Below are 15,902 nucleotides of genomic sequence, written 5' to 3'. Positions count from 1 at the left end.
CATTCAAAATCCTGCGTTTGCCTTGGTCATGAGTGGTGTAAGAGTTGCTGTGGTGACTGCAGCAAGGCTGATGTAGGAAATCTGCTTAGGCTCTCTTAGCAAGTGTCATCCTTGTTTGAATGTTTACAGAGTGCTGAAACAACCTCATTTTTTAAAATGAAATGAAGATTTTTTGAGGCAGAGCTTTAAGAATGTTTGTTGTCTGTGTGGCTTCCAACTGTTTGGCTGTACAGTTGGCATGTGAAGGATATTTGTGTAACACATGCTTTAAAAAAGATGAGTTGTGGTCAGTAAGGAGTTTGAAACAATAAATTATCATAGTGTGGATCAGAAGAATACTGTCACAAAATTATGCATGCAGGAAAGCGCAGATAAAATCTAACAATGTTAAGACCACCATAGCCTGTGTAAGTGGAATTGAGACTCTACAGAAAGGTTCAAATGGGCACAGATGCATTAGGATTTTGGGAAGACATGGGTATGTGTGGTGTTAGAGAAGGGAGATGCTGGCTCTAAGCAGATTTTCTAGCAGTAGTTCACATACAGGAGTCATCACATGATCACCTATTGTTACACAGCCAAATTATTTGGTACTTCTGCTTTTCCAGCAGACACAGACTCCTTCACCTACATCTCTAATAATTTAGTCAGCCAGCTCTTACATTTTTATTGTTACTATTGTTTTAATGTTGTCCTTCCTTGTTGTTTGCTTCTTGTAGACTGATAATGCCTCTGTATTCTCGGGAAATATAACTCAGGTTGGCAGTCCTGTTGGCAGCGCAATGAATCTGATTCCTGAAGATGGTCTTCCTCCAATTCTCATCTCCACTGGAGTAAAAGGAGGTGAGGCTATAGTTTGGCAGCCAGCTTTTATGCTTACCAGATGCAACAACCTAATGGCTGCTGTGTTTATTTTAAAAATAAGATGCTGGCAGCGTGCTGAGTATTGGAAGGAATTCTCAGTAAGCCCTCCTGGGTAAATGCTGGGCCACTCCTTTGCACAATTGGTCTTTATTTGCATCCTGGAAGAGCCCCACCTTGCAGTGCAATTCCTGTTACAAGTAAAACACGAAGCAAAAAATTAACTGCAGTCCAGAAACATGTGCTAATTTCTTCACTAATCGGACTGTGGGGAATGTTTCACACAGAGATAGGTTTTAATTAGACTTATGAATATTCATGCTTTCCTTCTCTGAAATTCTGTCTGAGGCATCCCCAAGCACTGCATTCAACAATGCTATTGCACATCTTGGCCCACAGTGCAGCTTTCAGTCATTGTGATGACCCCTTATAGAGGATCCAAATGGAGGAAGCCTCAGAAAATTAAAAACTCATTTTTTAAAGATTAGAAATGTGTATTTGTTTATGTGAAATTGCTTTCCACAGTCTGATTCATGACATCCTTTAATGCATTCCTGGAATGAACTTATTTTCTCTTCGTTGTTTTATTCCTATTAGATATTTTGCTGACACAGTGCATTTCTAATGTTAAGTTGGAAGTAACCTTTTATTTCAGAATAGTGTCAAAACCAAAATGTGAGCAGCATTTAATTTCAAAACAGATCTGTTCCATCCTGTGTTAGCTGTTCATGGTAGTCCAGGACTGATGCCCTTCTGCCTTACTGTGATTTAAGTAACAATTCTTAACTTCTTTGTCATTTGGGATTTCAGTTGACATTGTGACGCATTTCTCAATTTGATTTCAATTTTCCCCTCTAGTTGATACTGAAAAACAGTTAATTTTCTGAAACAAGCTGCACCTTTCTAAAGGGTGCAGAAGATATCTCATAAATTCTGTTGAAGTTTGAAAATACCAGCCTAGGAAACAATCAATCAAACCAGCAATACTTAAATAAGTGCTTGTCTAAAAGGTCAAAACAGTAAAAAGATTTAGAATTGGGGTTATCTGATTATAATGTGGAGTCTGTACTAATAATTTATGGATTTCATTGTGTTTGCTTCTTTTGTAGACTATGCTGTGGAAGAGAGACCTTCTCAGATCTCGGTCATGCAGCAGCTGGAGGATGGTGGCCCTGACCCTCTAGTATTTGTTTTAAATGCTAATTTGCTGTCCATGGTAAAAATAGTAAATTGTAAGTGTTTATTATTAAGTAAGTCCTAGTCTGTGTCAGGGGAAATGTTATCTAGGTTATTAGTAGGAACAGCAGCATTTTTAGGTAGGATAGTCTCTGAAAATGTACAGGTTGAAAACTTTGTACTGAGCTGTATTAAGTTAAATAGCAAAAGGTTCTTTTCTGGTGATTTAGGTATCAATACAGATAATTTTGGGTAGAAAATATACACTGGACTGATAGAGGCTCCAGTCTCAGGTTTGAAGATCAATGTCTCCTATAGAGCTTGGTAGGGCAGGGTGTTTAATCGCCCATTTTCCTGTGGTTGCTTCACTTACTCCCCTGTCATCCCATTCTGGAGAAAGCAGGGGGGATTCCATAATAATGCAGAGGTTCCATTCCCCTGGGCACCTCTTCTGTCCCTTTCTGTGCTGTGCCTGTGTGTACCTGTGCTGAGGGAGGAGTGGGGAGGCAATGGATGCTTCTCATGCCAGTTCCTCAGCTGATCTCTGCTGGATAGAAACATGATGGGGAAATTGGGAAGGACAGTTTCATATTAATAAATTGTTTATAAATCTTTCAGCATCTCTTAGATTGCAGTACAATGTTTTACATATGTGTAAAAAGGTAATATATTACAGACAGAGGTTTTATTTTCAACAAGTTAGCATTCTCAAGAAATGAAGCTCAGAGCATGTGTCATTATTAACATCCCTGTGAAGCAGAACAACACAGTGAGGTCTCATGGAGACACCTGACATCCAGCTCTCCATATTAAAAGAGATATCACTGTTGGAAACTGTTTTAGCTGTCATGGTACACACAGCCAACAGCCTGGCCTGTTCCCAGGCCTCTTCATTCACATTTAAATCCTGTCCTTTCATTTGAATACAAGAGTCTGCTCTGTGGTGTTAAATCCCAAGATCTGACTGGGAGCTGTAATACTCCGGCTCTTCCTTAGCTGTAAACTGGGAATTATTGAGCTGCTCTTGTTTTGGATGTGCTTGCCCTCACAGTAACAGATGTAGGACGTAATTCATGTGACAGATACCACAACAAAACATGCTGTAAAACCGCTCCTTGCAAGAGCTGCCTTGCTGCAGTGGAATTCAGGCGTCCTCTGTGCAGTTGTGCTGTGCTGATGCTGTTTCCATGGTGCAGATGTGAACAGGAAGTGCTGGTGTTTCACCACGAAGGGCATGCACGCCGTGGGGCAGTCGGAGATCGTCGTCCTCCTGCAGTGTCTGCCCGATGAGAAATGTTTGCCTAAGGATATCTTCAACCACTTTGTGCAACTTTACCGGGATGCCTTAGCAGGTAGGAGTGCTCTCTGTTAAAAATGCTTTGAACAGATGATGGTACAGGGTCAGATACATTTTTGTCACAGCAAATGGCTCTTTTTGTATAAAAAAATACAAAAAGAGAATAAGGATCAAAGCTGATAGGGGGATGAGTTGTTGGTTGTCAGTATCCCATGTTCTAGTCATCTCACCAAATCAAATACTGGTAACCTGAGGAGCTGCTCTAAAGATCTTCCAGCCAGAAAGAAAATGTTGAGAATTCTTGTGGGTGGTATGTTCAATATCTCCTGACCAGGTAGTTCAGAACTTTGATTCTCATAGTGCCTGTGTTTATTCCTACATTATGGAGAATCTATTTATATTTTAAAATAATATATGTATATGTGTGCCCAGAATGAACTGTAGAGCATTCCAGAATTTATCTCTGAATTTTCAATTTTTGTATCTTGATTGCCAGATTTTTATATAAACCATTGCACATGCTACATTTGCCAAGTAAATAGATTTCCACTTGTGGGTAATAGTGTTGGACCTTAGAATTCAAAAGTCCTTGCATAAGGAAAAATACAAGTATTTGGTCCCACAGATCAGAAAATGAAGCTGTGTTCCAGAGGTGAAATTGGATCACATTAAGGTTATATGCTGAAAATACATTTACAAGAGGTTCTGCTTATCATTCGTAATGCCTTTGGAGTGATTGAATCCAGTGCTTTAATAAAATAATGAAAGATATTTGTTTCCTAAAATATCTTTGTACAACAAAGGTCAGCTTGTCCACAGAGTTTGCCAGGTTCAGAATATATTACATCATGTCATAATGGAACTTGTGTGCATGGCAAACAACTACTGTTCTAAACCTCAGTTCATTTTCTTTGTCTTATAATGATGTTATTCAGAGGGAGATAGATATGAAAAATGGCAAGCATGTGTATAAAAATGTGTATATATGTATATTGCAGATATAAATCCAGCTTGGTGTGTATATTGCTGTGAAGTTCTGTATAATTACACTACAGAAATACATAATTTATAACTCCTACATAATGTATTTGAAATGCTTTTTTTAGTACTGTAGTGGTAGTAATTTGATATCCTACAATTCCACTGGTGCAAAGAGCTGCTTAGTATTGTACAGTTCTTAATCAGAAACTGAGTGGCACTGTTGAAAATTCCACTGTGTTTTCTTTTGGTGGGACCTGCTGTGTGTTGTGTTTCATGAAGGATGAGCAGACAGACACCTTCAGTTACTGTGTAATGCCTGCAGGTTTTGTGGACAGTGCACCTTGAGACACTCCCAAAGCACTTCGGAATGCTCTCTCAATATCCATCCTTTCTTTCTTTCCACGGCACGCGTTGTTTGAGAGGCAGAAGGATCTGTTAGCATATTTGTAACTCAGCTGCTTTAAACTCTATTCAGGCAGAGAGGAGGTGGTGCTGTAGGGGTTTCAGTTTGGTGTCTGAGATCCCTTGGAAGTGGTGAGCAGTTCTGCTCTTGTAGGTGGAGCCGTGCTTTCTAAGCTGTTCATTTCAGAAGAACTGCACCTCTCCTGGCAATGAGATGATTTAGACATTTAGAGCAAACAAGAATTCTCAGTAGGATTTACAGACTATTTAACAGCCTGCCTCACCATTTCATTTTTTATTATATAATACATTGCCTTAAATATATTCTGTATCAGGAAACTGAAATAAATTCTGTGGATGTTTTTTATTTATTTCCTTTAGTATCATTTAGTATTATTCTTACAACCAGTAATAAAATAAAAAGGCACATACAGTACTTTTTATTAGCATGGAAACAAGAACTACTTTTAATGTTGTTGATTTTACTTTGAAGTGATTTTAGATTTCTTGGTCTTGTTTTCAGTGAAAAAACACAGCATCTGTTTTTATTTGTTCTATTAAAGCCCAATCCATAGCAAATTATTTCTTCATGAGTCACATTAATTTAGGATTTGAATTCTGTGCTCAAGCCTGGAAGCACAAAGTACATGTGTGTACTCGTGCCTCTTCCCAGATGTTTCTGCTTTCCTGAAGGGATAATTTGTTCTGGAGGCAGAGTCCTGCCCTCTGTGCTGGGTGTTGTTTGCAGGCTGGCTCTGGTAGGGTGGCAGCAGAGAGATTTTGGAGGAAAAATGACATTTTTCACTATAGGCTGTGTGCATGCGAGTTATAAAAAAATAAAGTCAGTTAAGGCAAGTCTTTGTTGCTGCTCACTTTTCATCACTTTACTTTTCCTCTGGCCCCTCTGTCATCAAGCTCCCTGCTGTGTTGCTTTTCTTGTTTTGGAATTGGAAGCTAATGATTTCTGTTGTGGTTGTAGTAGTTGTAGTGCTGTAGTAGTAATCCCATGATTATCCTCGTCTGTTGGCTATAAGCCTGGCAGTGAATGGGAAAATGAGAACTTCTGTCCATCTGAATGGGTACTTTGAGGCAGTTGGATGTGTTAATGTAGTGCTGCCAGAGATGCCCCAGTGCATCAGCTCTGTGCTGGAAAACAATAAAAGCTACTGTTATTTTTGTAGTGGAAATGTAAATCTGGTAACTGCCTGAAATGCCTTTGTGGTCACCCTGGTTTTTGGGGATATTCCTCGTGAGGGTGAGTCTATCGCAGACACAGTTTGTGCATTTTTCACTCAGCGTGGTTTTAATTAAATATGGTGGTAGTTAACAGTAGATCTGTGAAGAAGCCTGTGTAGATGTTCTGAACAGAGAACAGGCTAACCAAGTAATACACCCCTGCAGCTGGTCTGTGGAAAGGTGGACACGAAATCAAACTTCCTATGAGGTGTGTGAGTGATGTTAGGAAGACTGCCACAGAGCAGCCTGTGAAAGTTTTGGATGCTGGCAGCTGCTGCTCTCACTGATAACAAGTGAAGCATTATGGCCCTTGGCAACAGGAGTAAGTTCTTTCCAAATTACTTTCTGATGTGTTTCAATAAAGAGATGCTGGCCATGGCCAGAACTTTGAATGTGGAGCTGATATGGTTTTTCTCAGTGCTGGCATCTGCTACAGATGTGTTGGGGTATCAGGGTACATTCATGGTCTTGGCTCTATGTGGCTCTTTATGGCTCTTGGAGTGATTTGGTTTATGTTCCTTTTCCAAAGGAAATGTGCTCATTTGCTCTTGAAGAAAATCCATCTGGCAGGATTGTTCACAGGTAAATGCTGCTTTGCATCTCCTGCTGCAGGACTGGGGTGCTGGGGTTTTCAGGATGCCAGCAGGGTTTGGTACATGGCAGTTCCTGGCTGTTCCAGGTGGCGGGGGAATGAGGCTGGATGGACTTCCCCAAGCCACAAATAAAGGCCTTGCCTGAGTCTGGATGCCTTTACCTTTTTTTGACCTGGCATTAACCAGAAGATAGGAAGCATAGATTAAGAATTTAGCCTCACTGTTTTTTGGTAAAAGTACCTAACTGACTTCACCACACATTGAGGGCAGTAAAGAAATGCAGGAATGTTTTTTTTCCCCCATCTACCTTTCCTGGTACAGACTATTTTGAGGCCAGAAGGGATTGTCAAACTGCTATGCAAAGCACATTGTTCATCATGGAAAGATATCTAAGTGAAGTATTCAAAACACCATGGATAAAAGCAGCTTTTTTTTCTGGAGAACTTTGTAGAGATGCTTAAGATTTAAAATCCAGGATAACCCAGTATAATTGAGAAGAGAGTAAGTAATGACCTACTGCAGACCTGCTTTAGATGCATCATGCACACTTAAAGCACTTCCTAAAAAATGTCAGTTGTCTGATGTCAGGTGCTGGAACTTAATATATGGAAAGGCACCTTTCTGTTCACTCTGAGATTGCCTCATTAGAAAGGAAGTTGTGATATGTTTTAAATTAAATTACATGCTTTTGCAAAGGATAGTTATTTTTGAAGGTTTTTCTGACGCCTACACTTTCTCTACAAGCCTCGGAAACAGTTCTGTGCTTAAAATGTGTAATGGTGCAGTGGGTTGGGTTTGACAATGTCAGGCTGGGAATAGCAACTTCTTGGTGGGGCCTTGGCTTGGAATCACCTTCAGAGACAGGGCAGGAAGGATGGACAACCCCTGGTCAGGGCAGAAATGTCTGAGGGACAAGACCAAAGAGGCTTTTTGACTTGGCTGTGCTGCCTGAAAAGGGCACTAAAGAAATGTGTAGGAAAACACTTGCTTCTTCCCATGCTGTCCACATCCAGGCTCTTAGGCTGTTATAAATAATGAATTGCAGCACAGCTACCTAATCCCAGTAATTTGTCCTCTTAAAGTGGTGGCAGGCTCTTGGAGCTTGCACTGTGCAAGCTGCTTGTGTCAGAAGGAGTAATTTATGATGCTGTGGCTTATGGAAGGAAAGGGCTGAACAGCTGAGTTGCAGATTCCACTCTAAGGGTTTTTTCCACGTTTCCGTTGGCTGAAAAATTCTTATTAAGGCATCCCAGGCGTGCGAGCCTTGAAGCTCCATCTCCTGAAACGGAAAAAATAAGTAGTCATCCCCTTCTGCTGCAGCACTTGGCACCAGTCTCAAGTGGAAATGTCTGCTTGCTTTGTCATTCCAGTGGGCAGTGCCACACGCCTCAGATCCATACAGGATTGTACAGCTGCACTTTGCCTGGCCTCTTGCACACAGAAAAAGGGGGCAGAATTCAGTGCAGTTCGGCAGTTCATACACGTCATACACTTGAAGGGTAAAAAGGATTACTGTGGTCATGTTGTTGGAACTGAGAACCTCACCAAGTAACTTTATTATCAGGCCTGGAGCTCTATTTGGGTAAGAACAGATGGGAAGGGGAAAAGGAAGTATAAATGAAGAAGAGGCGATTAGTGAGGGTAGGTGGGAACTGCAAAAGAAAAAAAGAGTGCCAGCAGCTATTTTAGTTAAGTGACAATCTTTCTCATGAACACCAGTGGATACACTGGTTTGCACTCACTAGCAGGATGCCCATGTTGGTGCATTGGTGTTTCACTGAGCAGGCATTAGTGTCCCCACAGCTGACAGAGCTGCAATTGCACAGGAGCAGGGATTCTTGGCAGCTGGCATTTGATGTGACTCTGGTTTTCCTGGTAGTTTAACCAGTAGCTGCTTTCCATCAAGTACACTCAGCTGAGAAGCTGTAGCTACTCTAAGAGTTCTGGAGTTCCATCTGGGTGATCATTTCAGCTTTGGCTGAATTTTGTGTGTATCTGTAAAATTACAGTTTGGCTTTGCAGGACAGTGGCAAGCTCTGAACGAGCCTTACCCTGCTATGGGATGCTGGGCTGCCAAAGCTGTCACCTTCTAACAGGGAGCCTAATAACTTACTTTGTGCAGCATTTGTGAGTACAGAAAAAAAAATCCACAAGGGAGCCCTGAAACTTGAAAAATAAGGAAACCCCTGAGCTTATTTGTTAGTTGGGGTATAAAAGGAGCCTTTTGCTTACAGACCTGCCAGTCACTGTATGTAAAGCTGGAGGGCCCAAGGTCATGTGAAGGACAGTATTGAGTGATGATTGTGCCAAGGTGGTCTGAGGGATGCAAAGCAGCATGGCCACATCTCCAGAGGGAGGGCTGGAATAGCTTATTATTATAACTTGTATTACAGAGGATGTCAAAGTATCACTTCAGTGACTCGTATTTTTACTTACTTAAAATCTAGTATTTGTCTGTGTGTGTATTGTGTGTGTAAAAGGAAGAAACTGTCCAGGCAGTGTGCAGTGGATGTGCAGATGGAGATGTGCACATCACAGCCTTGAGTTCAGACAGAAACACTCTGTTAAAAGGTGGAGAAAGAGCAGAGACTCCTACTTAGCAGTCTCTGTCTGCAGGTGGGAAAGCCTGGGATTGCTCCAGAAGCCCAGGAGGTCTACATGAGTGCCTCAATCCCATGCAATTCTTCATGAGTGGTGTGATCAAGCACACCATGCTCTCTGAAATTGCCTTTTTCTTTGAGAGCAAATCAGCACTATTAATATTCACATCTTCCTATGGAGAATTGTGATCAGCTGTTCTGTACATTATTTGCATGCTGTTATTGTCATTTGATAAAAGGAATCACACCATGGTCCTTTGCTTCGATGTTAAATGCTGTGTTGAATGCTATAATAACCTAATCAACATTCAGATTCATTCAGCCATTTGAGTGTAAACATTTTTGAAAATTAGAAGCATCAAAGGGTAAAAATGTGAATAAAAATTAGTGATGTTTCTCCCCTGTGTCTCTCTCAGTTGCATTTTACAGTAAGTGTACTAATGAAATAAAGAGTCTTTTGTGTAATTCTTGAAATGACCCAGATCTTCAATCCGTGTCTGAGCAGGCACCCCAGTGGTTTGCCTAAATGGAAGGACAACCAGGGGACATTAATTGTTGACCAGGTGCACATCCCTCCTTAAAGTGCAGCTGACTCCAAAAGTTCAGTTCAAACAAGAGCAGCTTCTGCAGTGGAAGTCCCTTGAGTATCTGTAAGGCACTGAGGAAAGGCTTTGTGTGGGCGTGTCTGTAGTGCCAGGGGGAGGCTTCAGGTACCACCACAGCAGCAACACAGGCCTGAACTGTGCTGTGATGTCCTGAGAGGGCAGTGAGGGCCTGGCACAGGCTGCCCAGAGCAGCTGTGGCTGCCCCATCCCTGGAAGTGTCCAAGGCCAGGTTGCACAGGAGGTAACCTGAGCACTCGTGTGCAGCAAATCACTGTTAGGAGTGCTTAATACACATTAATGCTCTAGGAAGCAAAGTGAATTCAACATGGATTTTTTTTCCCTTCTGAAAAACTCCTGACATTCTTGATACAGCTCTCAATCCAGTGAAGTAATGCACTCTTTTTTTTCCCCACAGGTAACATCGTTGGCAACCTGGGACACTCCTTTTTCAGCCAGAGCTTCCTTGGAAGCAAAGAACACGGAGGGTTCTTGTACGTTGCAGCGACCTATCAGTCCCTGCAGGACCTGGTGCTCCCGACCCCGCCGTACTTGTTTGGCATCCTCATCCAGAAGTGGGAGACTCCCTGGGCCAAGGTGTTCCCCATCCGGCTGATGCTGAGGCTCGGAGCTGAATACAGGCGTGAGTAGCAGGCACTGCTGCAGCAACTCCTGCAGGGGACTGGGTGAATTCTGCTCCAGAGCACGCCCCAGCCAGGGATTGTTACCTGTCACAGCCACCCAGGCTCAAACAGGCAAGGAGGAGCTGTGTGTCAGACCCACAGTGCAGCACTGAGGTGGTGATGGGACCTACAGCCTTTTTACCACTCTGCTGGGTCATCAGGGAGGTTTTTGTGGGGACAAATCAAAGTTCTGAGCATGTCTGTATCCATTTAGTGACCTGGAGTTAGGTGCAGAACAAGTCTGATCAGCTGGTGTTGTTAAGCACAAAGGAGAAAGCCTTTGAGGTGTTAAACTCTTTCCATGCTGAAATTAAAGTCCGTTTGCTTTTAGGTTTTTAAAACCGTTTTCATTTTCCAGAGAGTAACAATGTGTGTGCAGGGGCAACAAACCTGACAGTTTGTTGCAAAAATTCTACTGCAACTAATAACAAATAGGCTGGAGAGAATGTTTCATCTGAACAAAATCTTAGCAGTTACCATGAAATTAACATAAAGTTAAGATAAAATAAATTTCAAAAGACATTTACCGTTGTTGGAGCAAAGGCATTACTGGCAGTTTGTCCACTATGAGGGGCCAAAAATTGTATGTCTTACTCATCTCCAGTTTTGATTGGTATGTCTCATTAATCTAAATTACTATGAGAATGGTCTGTTGCTAATTTTTCCCAGAACTCTTTCAGAACATTTTAACGAAGTTAAATAATAAGCTTTATAATAAGCTATACAGAGATTTGTCACTTTAACTTTTATAGTTTTGAGGACATTGGGAATTTTCCAGCAAAATGTTGCTGGAGGAGAAAAATAAAATCCTCAAAATTTGCCTTTTAAGGGTGAGGACTGAAAGTTAAACTTGTCCAAAGAAACATTCATGTTAAAGGTTTGTAGGTTTTTGTGTGCATCCACAGGCATTTTTTAAGTAGTGTATTTATTCCCATAAGCATTTAGAAAAACAAACAAAAATGCTCGTATTTTGGATGTGACATCTGTTTCTGAGCACAGAAGGAATAGTTTTTGTTTTGATAGTGACAAACAAAGCTACCTGCTCTGATATATTGAGAAGCCAGGCTTTGCATCATTCCTAGAGCTGTGGTTTGGATTTAGGCATGTTCCCTTGAGCTGTGCCAGTTGTGACTGCAGGGCACTGCCTCAGTTTCTCCCTGGAAGGTGCTGCTTTTGTGGCCCAGGTCTCCTGGGTTCCTTCCATCCTCCTTGCTGATGAATCCAGCCGTTTGTGCAGTGCTGCTGGCTGTGCAGAGGGGGTGCAGGAGGCTCTGGGTTTGCTGGGTGTGCAGAAAGCATCTACTGAACATGCACAGATCAGCCCAGCAGCTCAGGCTCAGGGAATGTGGTGCATCTGGGATGGAGCTGAGTGCTTGGTAAAACCAGGGTGGCAGACACAGGAAATTCAGCCCGTGCTGGTGCCTCAGGGCACTGTGAAGGGTTGGTTGCTGTGTGATGTTTGGTGCTTTCAGGCACCAAATCAATCTGCAGAGGCTGGAGCTGATTTCCATCAGGAAATCCTCGTGTTACTCACATGATGCTGAGCGCTCTGCAGTCCCTGCTGACCACACTGGGAACTGGGAGTGTGGCATTTGGGGAAATCAGGCTGAGTGCTTGCCTGAGGATAGCTTAGGAATCCTCCTTCAAACATGTGTTTAGGAAACCTTGGCATTATGTACCAGTGCATGAGTCATGTTCCAAGCATTGTGATGGCTCCTGCTGCAACATAACGTAATGCCCTGCACTCGGAATTGCATCACAGATGTTTTACAGGTATGGATGTCAGCCAAGGAATGCAGATATTTTACGTCACTGACATACCATAAATGTCCTTTAAATTGTTTCTGATGTACCCCTGTGGAGTTTGCCACACTCTCATGAAATAATGAAAACAGGAAATAAAATAATCTGGGTTATCACTTGAATGTCACGTGTCAGCCACAGAACTGAAAGACTGATGATGCTGTAGTGGAGAGCAGCAGGGTGGTTGTGCAAAAATAGAAGCCATTTCCAAGTAGTGGCCTGAAAAAAGCACTTAGAAAGGTCATCTTTGCCATCAGGGCCCAGGTCACTCAGTTCAGCCCTGCAGTGTGGCACCTGTAAGCTTTCCACATAATTATTCTTGTTTCTAGCATGGTGGACAAGCAGCCATGACACGTGTATGGTCATTATAATGTTGAACCCTTCTGCCCTTTTGCTTTTTCAATTCCAGCCTTCCCAGTCTCTTCTTTAGCTGCTGCTTACCCCATTCAGCCGAGGAGATGATATTTAGGTCTGCTTTTGCAGAATCTGAGCATGTAAATTTCCATCTGACCCATTCTTTTCTGTTTTATTTCCAGTTTATCCATGCCCACTTTTTAGTGTCAGATTCCGTAAGCCTCTGTTTGGAGAGACTGGCCACACGATCATGAACCTCCTTGCAGTAAGTCTGTGATGGAATTTGTGCATTCCATGGGTGTGAGGGGATCTCTGTGGGGAGATGAGGGCTCCAGGTGCTCACAGGAGCTGCAAGGTCCAGGAGATGCAAGAGGAAGTCGTGGGGATTTGGGTGAATTTCCCTGCTGTTACTGAGAGTGGGCGTTAGCATTCACAACACAGTTAATTGTAAAAATGTACCTAAATCAATAACCCAAACCTGGCTGCTGGAGGATGTTTGGATCTTGAAATAAATGCATTGTTTGCTCAGATTGCATCCTCAGAAGTGCTGGGTCATCACAGTGACAGTGTGCAGTCACAGCTCCCTGATTACACAGTGCTCTGACTGAAGGGACATTATTATCTCTTCCTACTTTGCAAATATTTTCAATATAGGAAATTCTCTTTGATGTATGACTTAATCTCACTGCTAGAAAAACTAATAACTCCATATAGTAATGTAATAGAACACAGAGAGCAAATTTTCTTACATACAGTGATGATATTCAAGGTTGGAGAACATTAATTTTGATGTAAGAAAATGTGTGAAATGACTAACAGTCACAATGATATTTTCTCATCTGTGTACTGCAATTACATGGGTTACACGCTGTGGTGTCTCTGTCCCTCCCTGCCTTCCAGTCAGATTACAATTATTTGAATGGGCTAAGTACTAGTCACCAGGATAGTTATGAAACCTACAGTGTTAATGATGATCATCATGCCTAACTTAAAATCTTGTTTTAATTATCAGGACTTCAGAAACTACCAGTACACACTGCCTGTGGTCCAAGGTTTAGTGGTGGATATGGAAGTCAGAAAAACCAGCATCAAAATACCTAGCAACAGATATAATGAGGTAATGCTTATAATACATACATTTGTGTACAGTTTCTTTGTGATTGGAGGACCTGGGATCTAGAGGAATTTTTACTTTATTCACTACCACTAAGGAAAAATGCCTCAAAAGCAGATAGTAACTGTGTGGTGCCCACAGCTTTTGGAACTGAATGAGCCTGGCTTCACAGGAAGAATGCAGTTCCATTTAGTATTAATTAAACTCTTGAACTCTTTTTCTTCAGGTTTTTGAACTGTTTACATAAAGTATCATATGTTTGATTTGAACAAGTAAGTTGACAAACGTTACACTTGAGGTAAACTAGGAAGAAAACATGCATTAGCTTTTCTCCTTTGTGTTGTGTGTTCCCACTCAAAGCATTTCGTAGTATTTGTTGGATTGCTGATTATTTTATGTAAAAGTTCCTTCAACATGAAAATTTTATCCTTGATTTCTGGTGTGAGAAAATCAGTCAGCATCTGTAGGAGTTAGTGCTGCTAACTAGAGAAAGCTGGGGGAGGAGGTATTTGAAGGGTAATGAAAGGGAACAGTGGAGAAGGGGATTGATTTTGTGTTCTGTCTGAAGGGAAGGGGGTAACTTGGTAGTTTGAAACCTCTCAGAGCTGGAGTGACTGCGAGCCTCCTGAGCAGAGTGGTGTTTGTAAAAATTCTTGTAAGAGCAGAGCAGAAGGCAGCTTTATCTCAAGAGGGAATTTCCCTGCAAGGAGCATTTGAGTAAAGTAAGTGAGGAAAAAAAATCATTGAAAAAAAAGTGTTCTTTTATGAAGTTTGAAAAAGATGAAATTGATGAAGATAAAGGGTCTGTTAAAAGGTGTTTTAATTTTTGATGCAGTTGTGCCAGAACAAAGAGGTCAGTGAGGTTTGAATGAATTCAGTCTGGAATGGCACAGGCAATGCAGTTCAGTGTCAGCTGTGCCTGGTGCCTGCAAGGTCTCAGCTCCACTTGTGCCAGACATGGGCTGAGAGGGAATTCCTGTGTCAGGGATGCAGCAAAACCTCTGAGTTGTGCTTGGGTTCCCTTCCCAGTGTGATGCCAGGATTCAGCTTTTTAAATGGAGAAATTGTTACTTATTTAACATTGTTCATCTGATTATGTTCATATGATGTTCTTATGATTCATTTGAAAAGTTGTATTAATAGGAATGTTTCATGAATTTACTTTGAATTAAGATTCAGATTCACAGAATATTCTGAGTTGGAAGGGACCCACAAGGATCATGGAGTCCAAGTCTTAATGGCCCATACAGGGATCAAACCCCTGACCTTGGTGTTACCATCACCCTCCTCTCACCAACTGAGCCAGTCTCAAGATGAATTAAATAATAAGACCTCTACTTTTATTTAATTAGAACGGACTGGTACTCAGATGTTTTCACTATCTAAAAAGTGAAAAACCAATTTGAAATCTCACGTGTGTATTAAATGGGGAGAATTCAGCCTGTGATTAACAAATTACACATTCATATATAGTTTTTCTATAAAATACATACTTTTGTCTTCAAAATAATTTAAATTTTCTAAAGTGTAGAGGTCCCCAGTTGCCTGTTTAGCCTCTCAGCAAAGATGACTGTAATTTCTTATTCAGTTGCCTTCTAAGGAAGCACAGTTCCCACATGCAGTTGTTTCTTGTGCTGAAGGCAACTTCTGGGCTCCACAAATGTGGCTGTTCTGGAGCTAAAATCCAGTTTCTGGAGCATGACACAATCAGCTGGATAATGAAAGACACTGTTGTCTGATGCAAAATCTTAATTAAGTTTCCTCCCCAAACATTACACCTGTGCACATTTGTCAATAGCGAGCATCAGTTAATGTTCCTGACTCTGTAATTAAGGTTTTACGTCGGACTGAGAGAGACAAATGTGTTGTGTGTAGCCTGCATTCTTATCAGCTCCAGGAAGCAGAGGTGGGACTGTGAGTGCTGTTAGATGTCAAATAATTCCACATCTTTCTGGGTTTTCTCTGCGGGGGGATTTGTGTCATTTAAGCAAACATGTCATTTTCATGTTTGAAACAAATTCCAGTTGAGTGACTCCCTCAGTTTTCTTTTGGATCAAAAACCACCGAGTCTGAGCCTCCACGAAGAGGAATAGTGGAGAAAAGAAAACAAACTCTGTAATCTACCCAAGGGTATTTTGTCAAGGCGTGTAACTCGGTGTGTGTTAGATGACAGCCAGCAGAACTGAAGGGCAAGTGTGTC

At 41.7% G+C, this 15,902-nt stretch overlaps 1 protein-coding gene across 1 annotated transcript in view; it reads left to right on the top strand.

The window, feature by feature from the left end:
• Positions 1-15,902, top strand: part of ZFYVE9 (zinc finger FYVE-type containing 9) — a 57,457-nt gene that overhangs the window by 33,162 nt on the left and 8,393 nt on the right. The window contains exons 8-13 of the mRNA XM_063407080.1: positions 720-843; positions 1,971-2,093; positions 3,234-3,389; positions 10,167-10,391; positions 12,771-12,853; positions 13,601-13,705. Coding sequence (XP_063263150.1) covers positions 720-843; positions 1,971-2,093; positions 3,234-3,389; positions 10,167-10,391; positions 12,771-12,853; positions 13,601-13,705 — 816 coding nt within the window. The remainder of the gene's footprint in view (positions 1-719; positions 844-1,970; positions 2,094-3,233; positions 3,390-10,166; positions 10,392-12,770; positions 12,854-13,600; positions 13,706-15,902) is intronic.

The sequence above is a fragment of the Prinia subflava genome, chromosome 10 (assembly GCF_021018805.1).
Source record: "Prinia subflava isolate CZ2003 ecotype Zambia chromosome 10, Cam_Psub_1.2, whole genome shotgun sequence".
In the NCBI taxonomy this organism is placed as follows: domain Eukaryota; kingdom Metazoa; phylum Chordata; class Aves; order Passeriformes; family Cisticolidae; genus Prinia; species Prinia subflava.
Note: the sequence above shows the minus strand (reverse complement) of the source record. Positions and strands in the feature narration are given on the sequence as shown.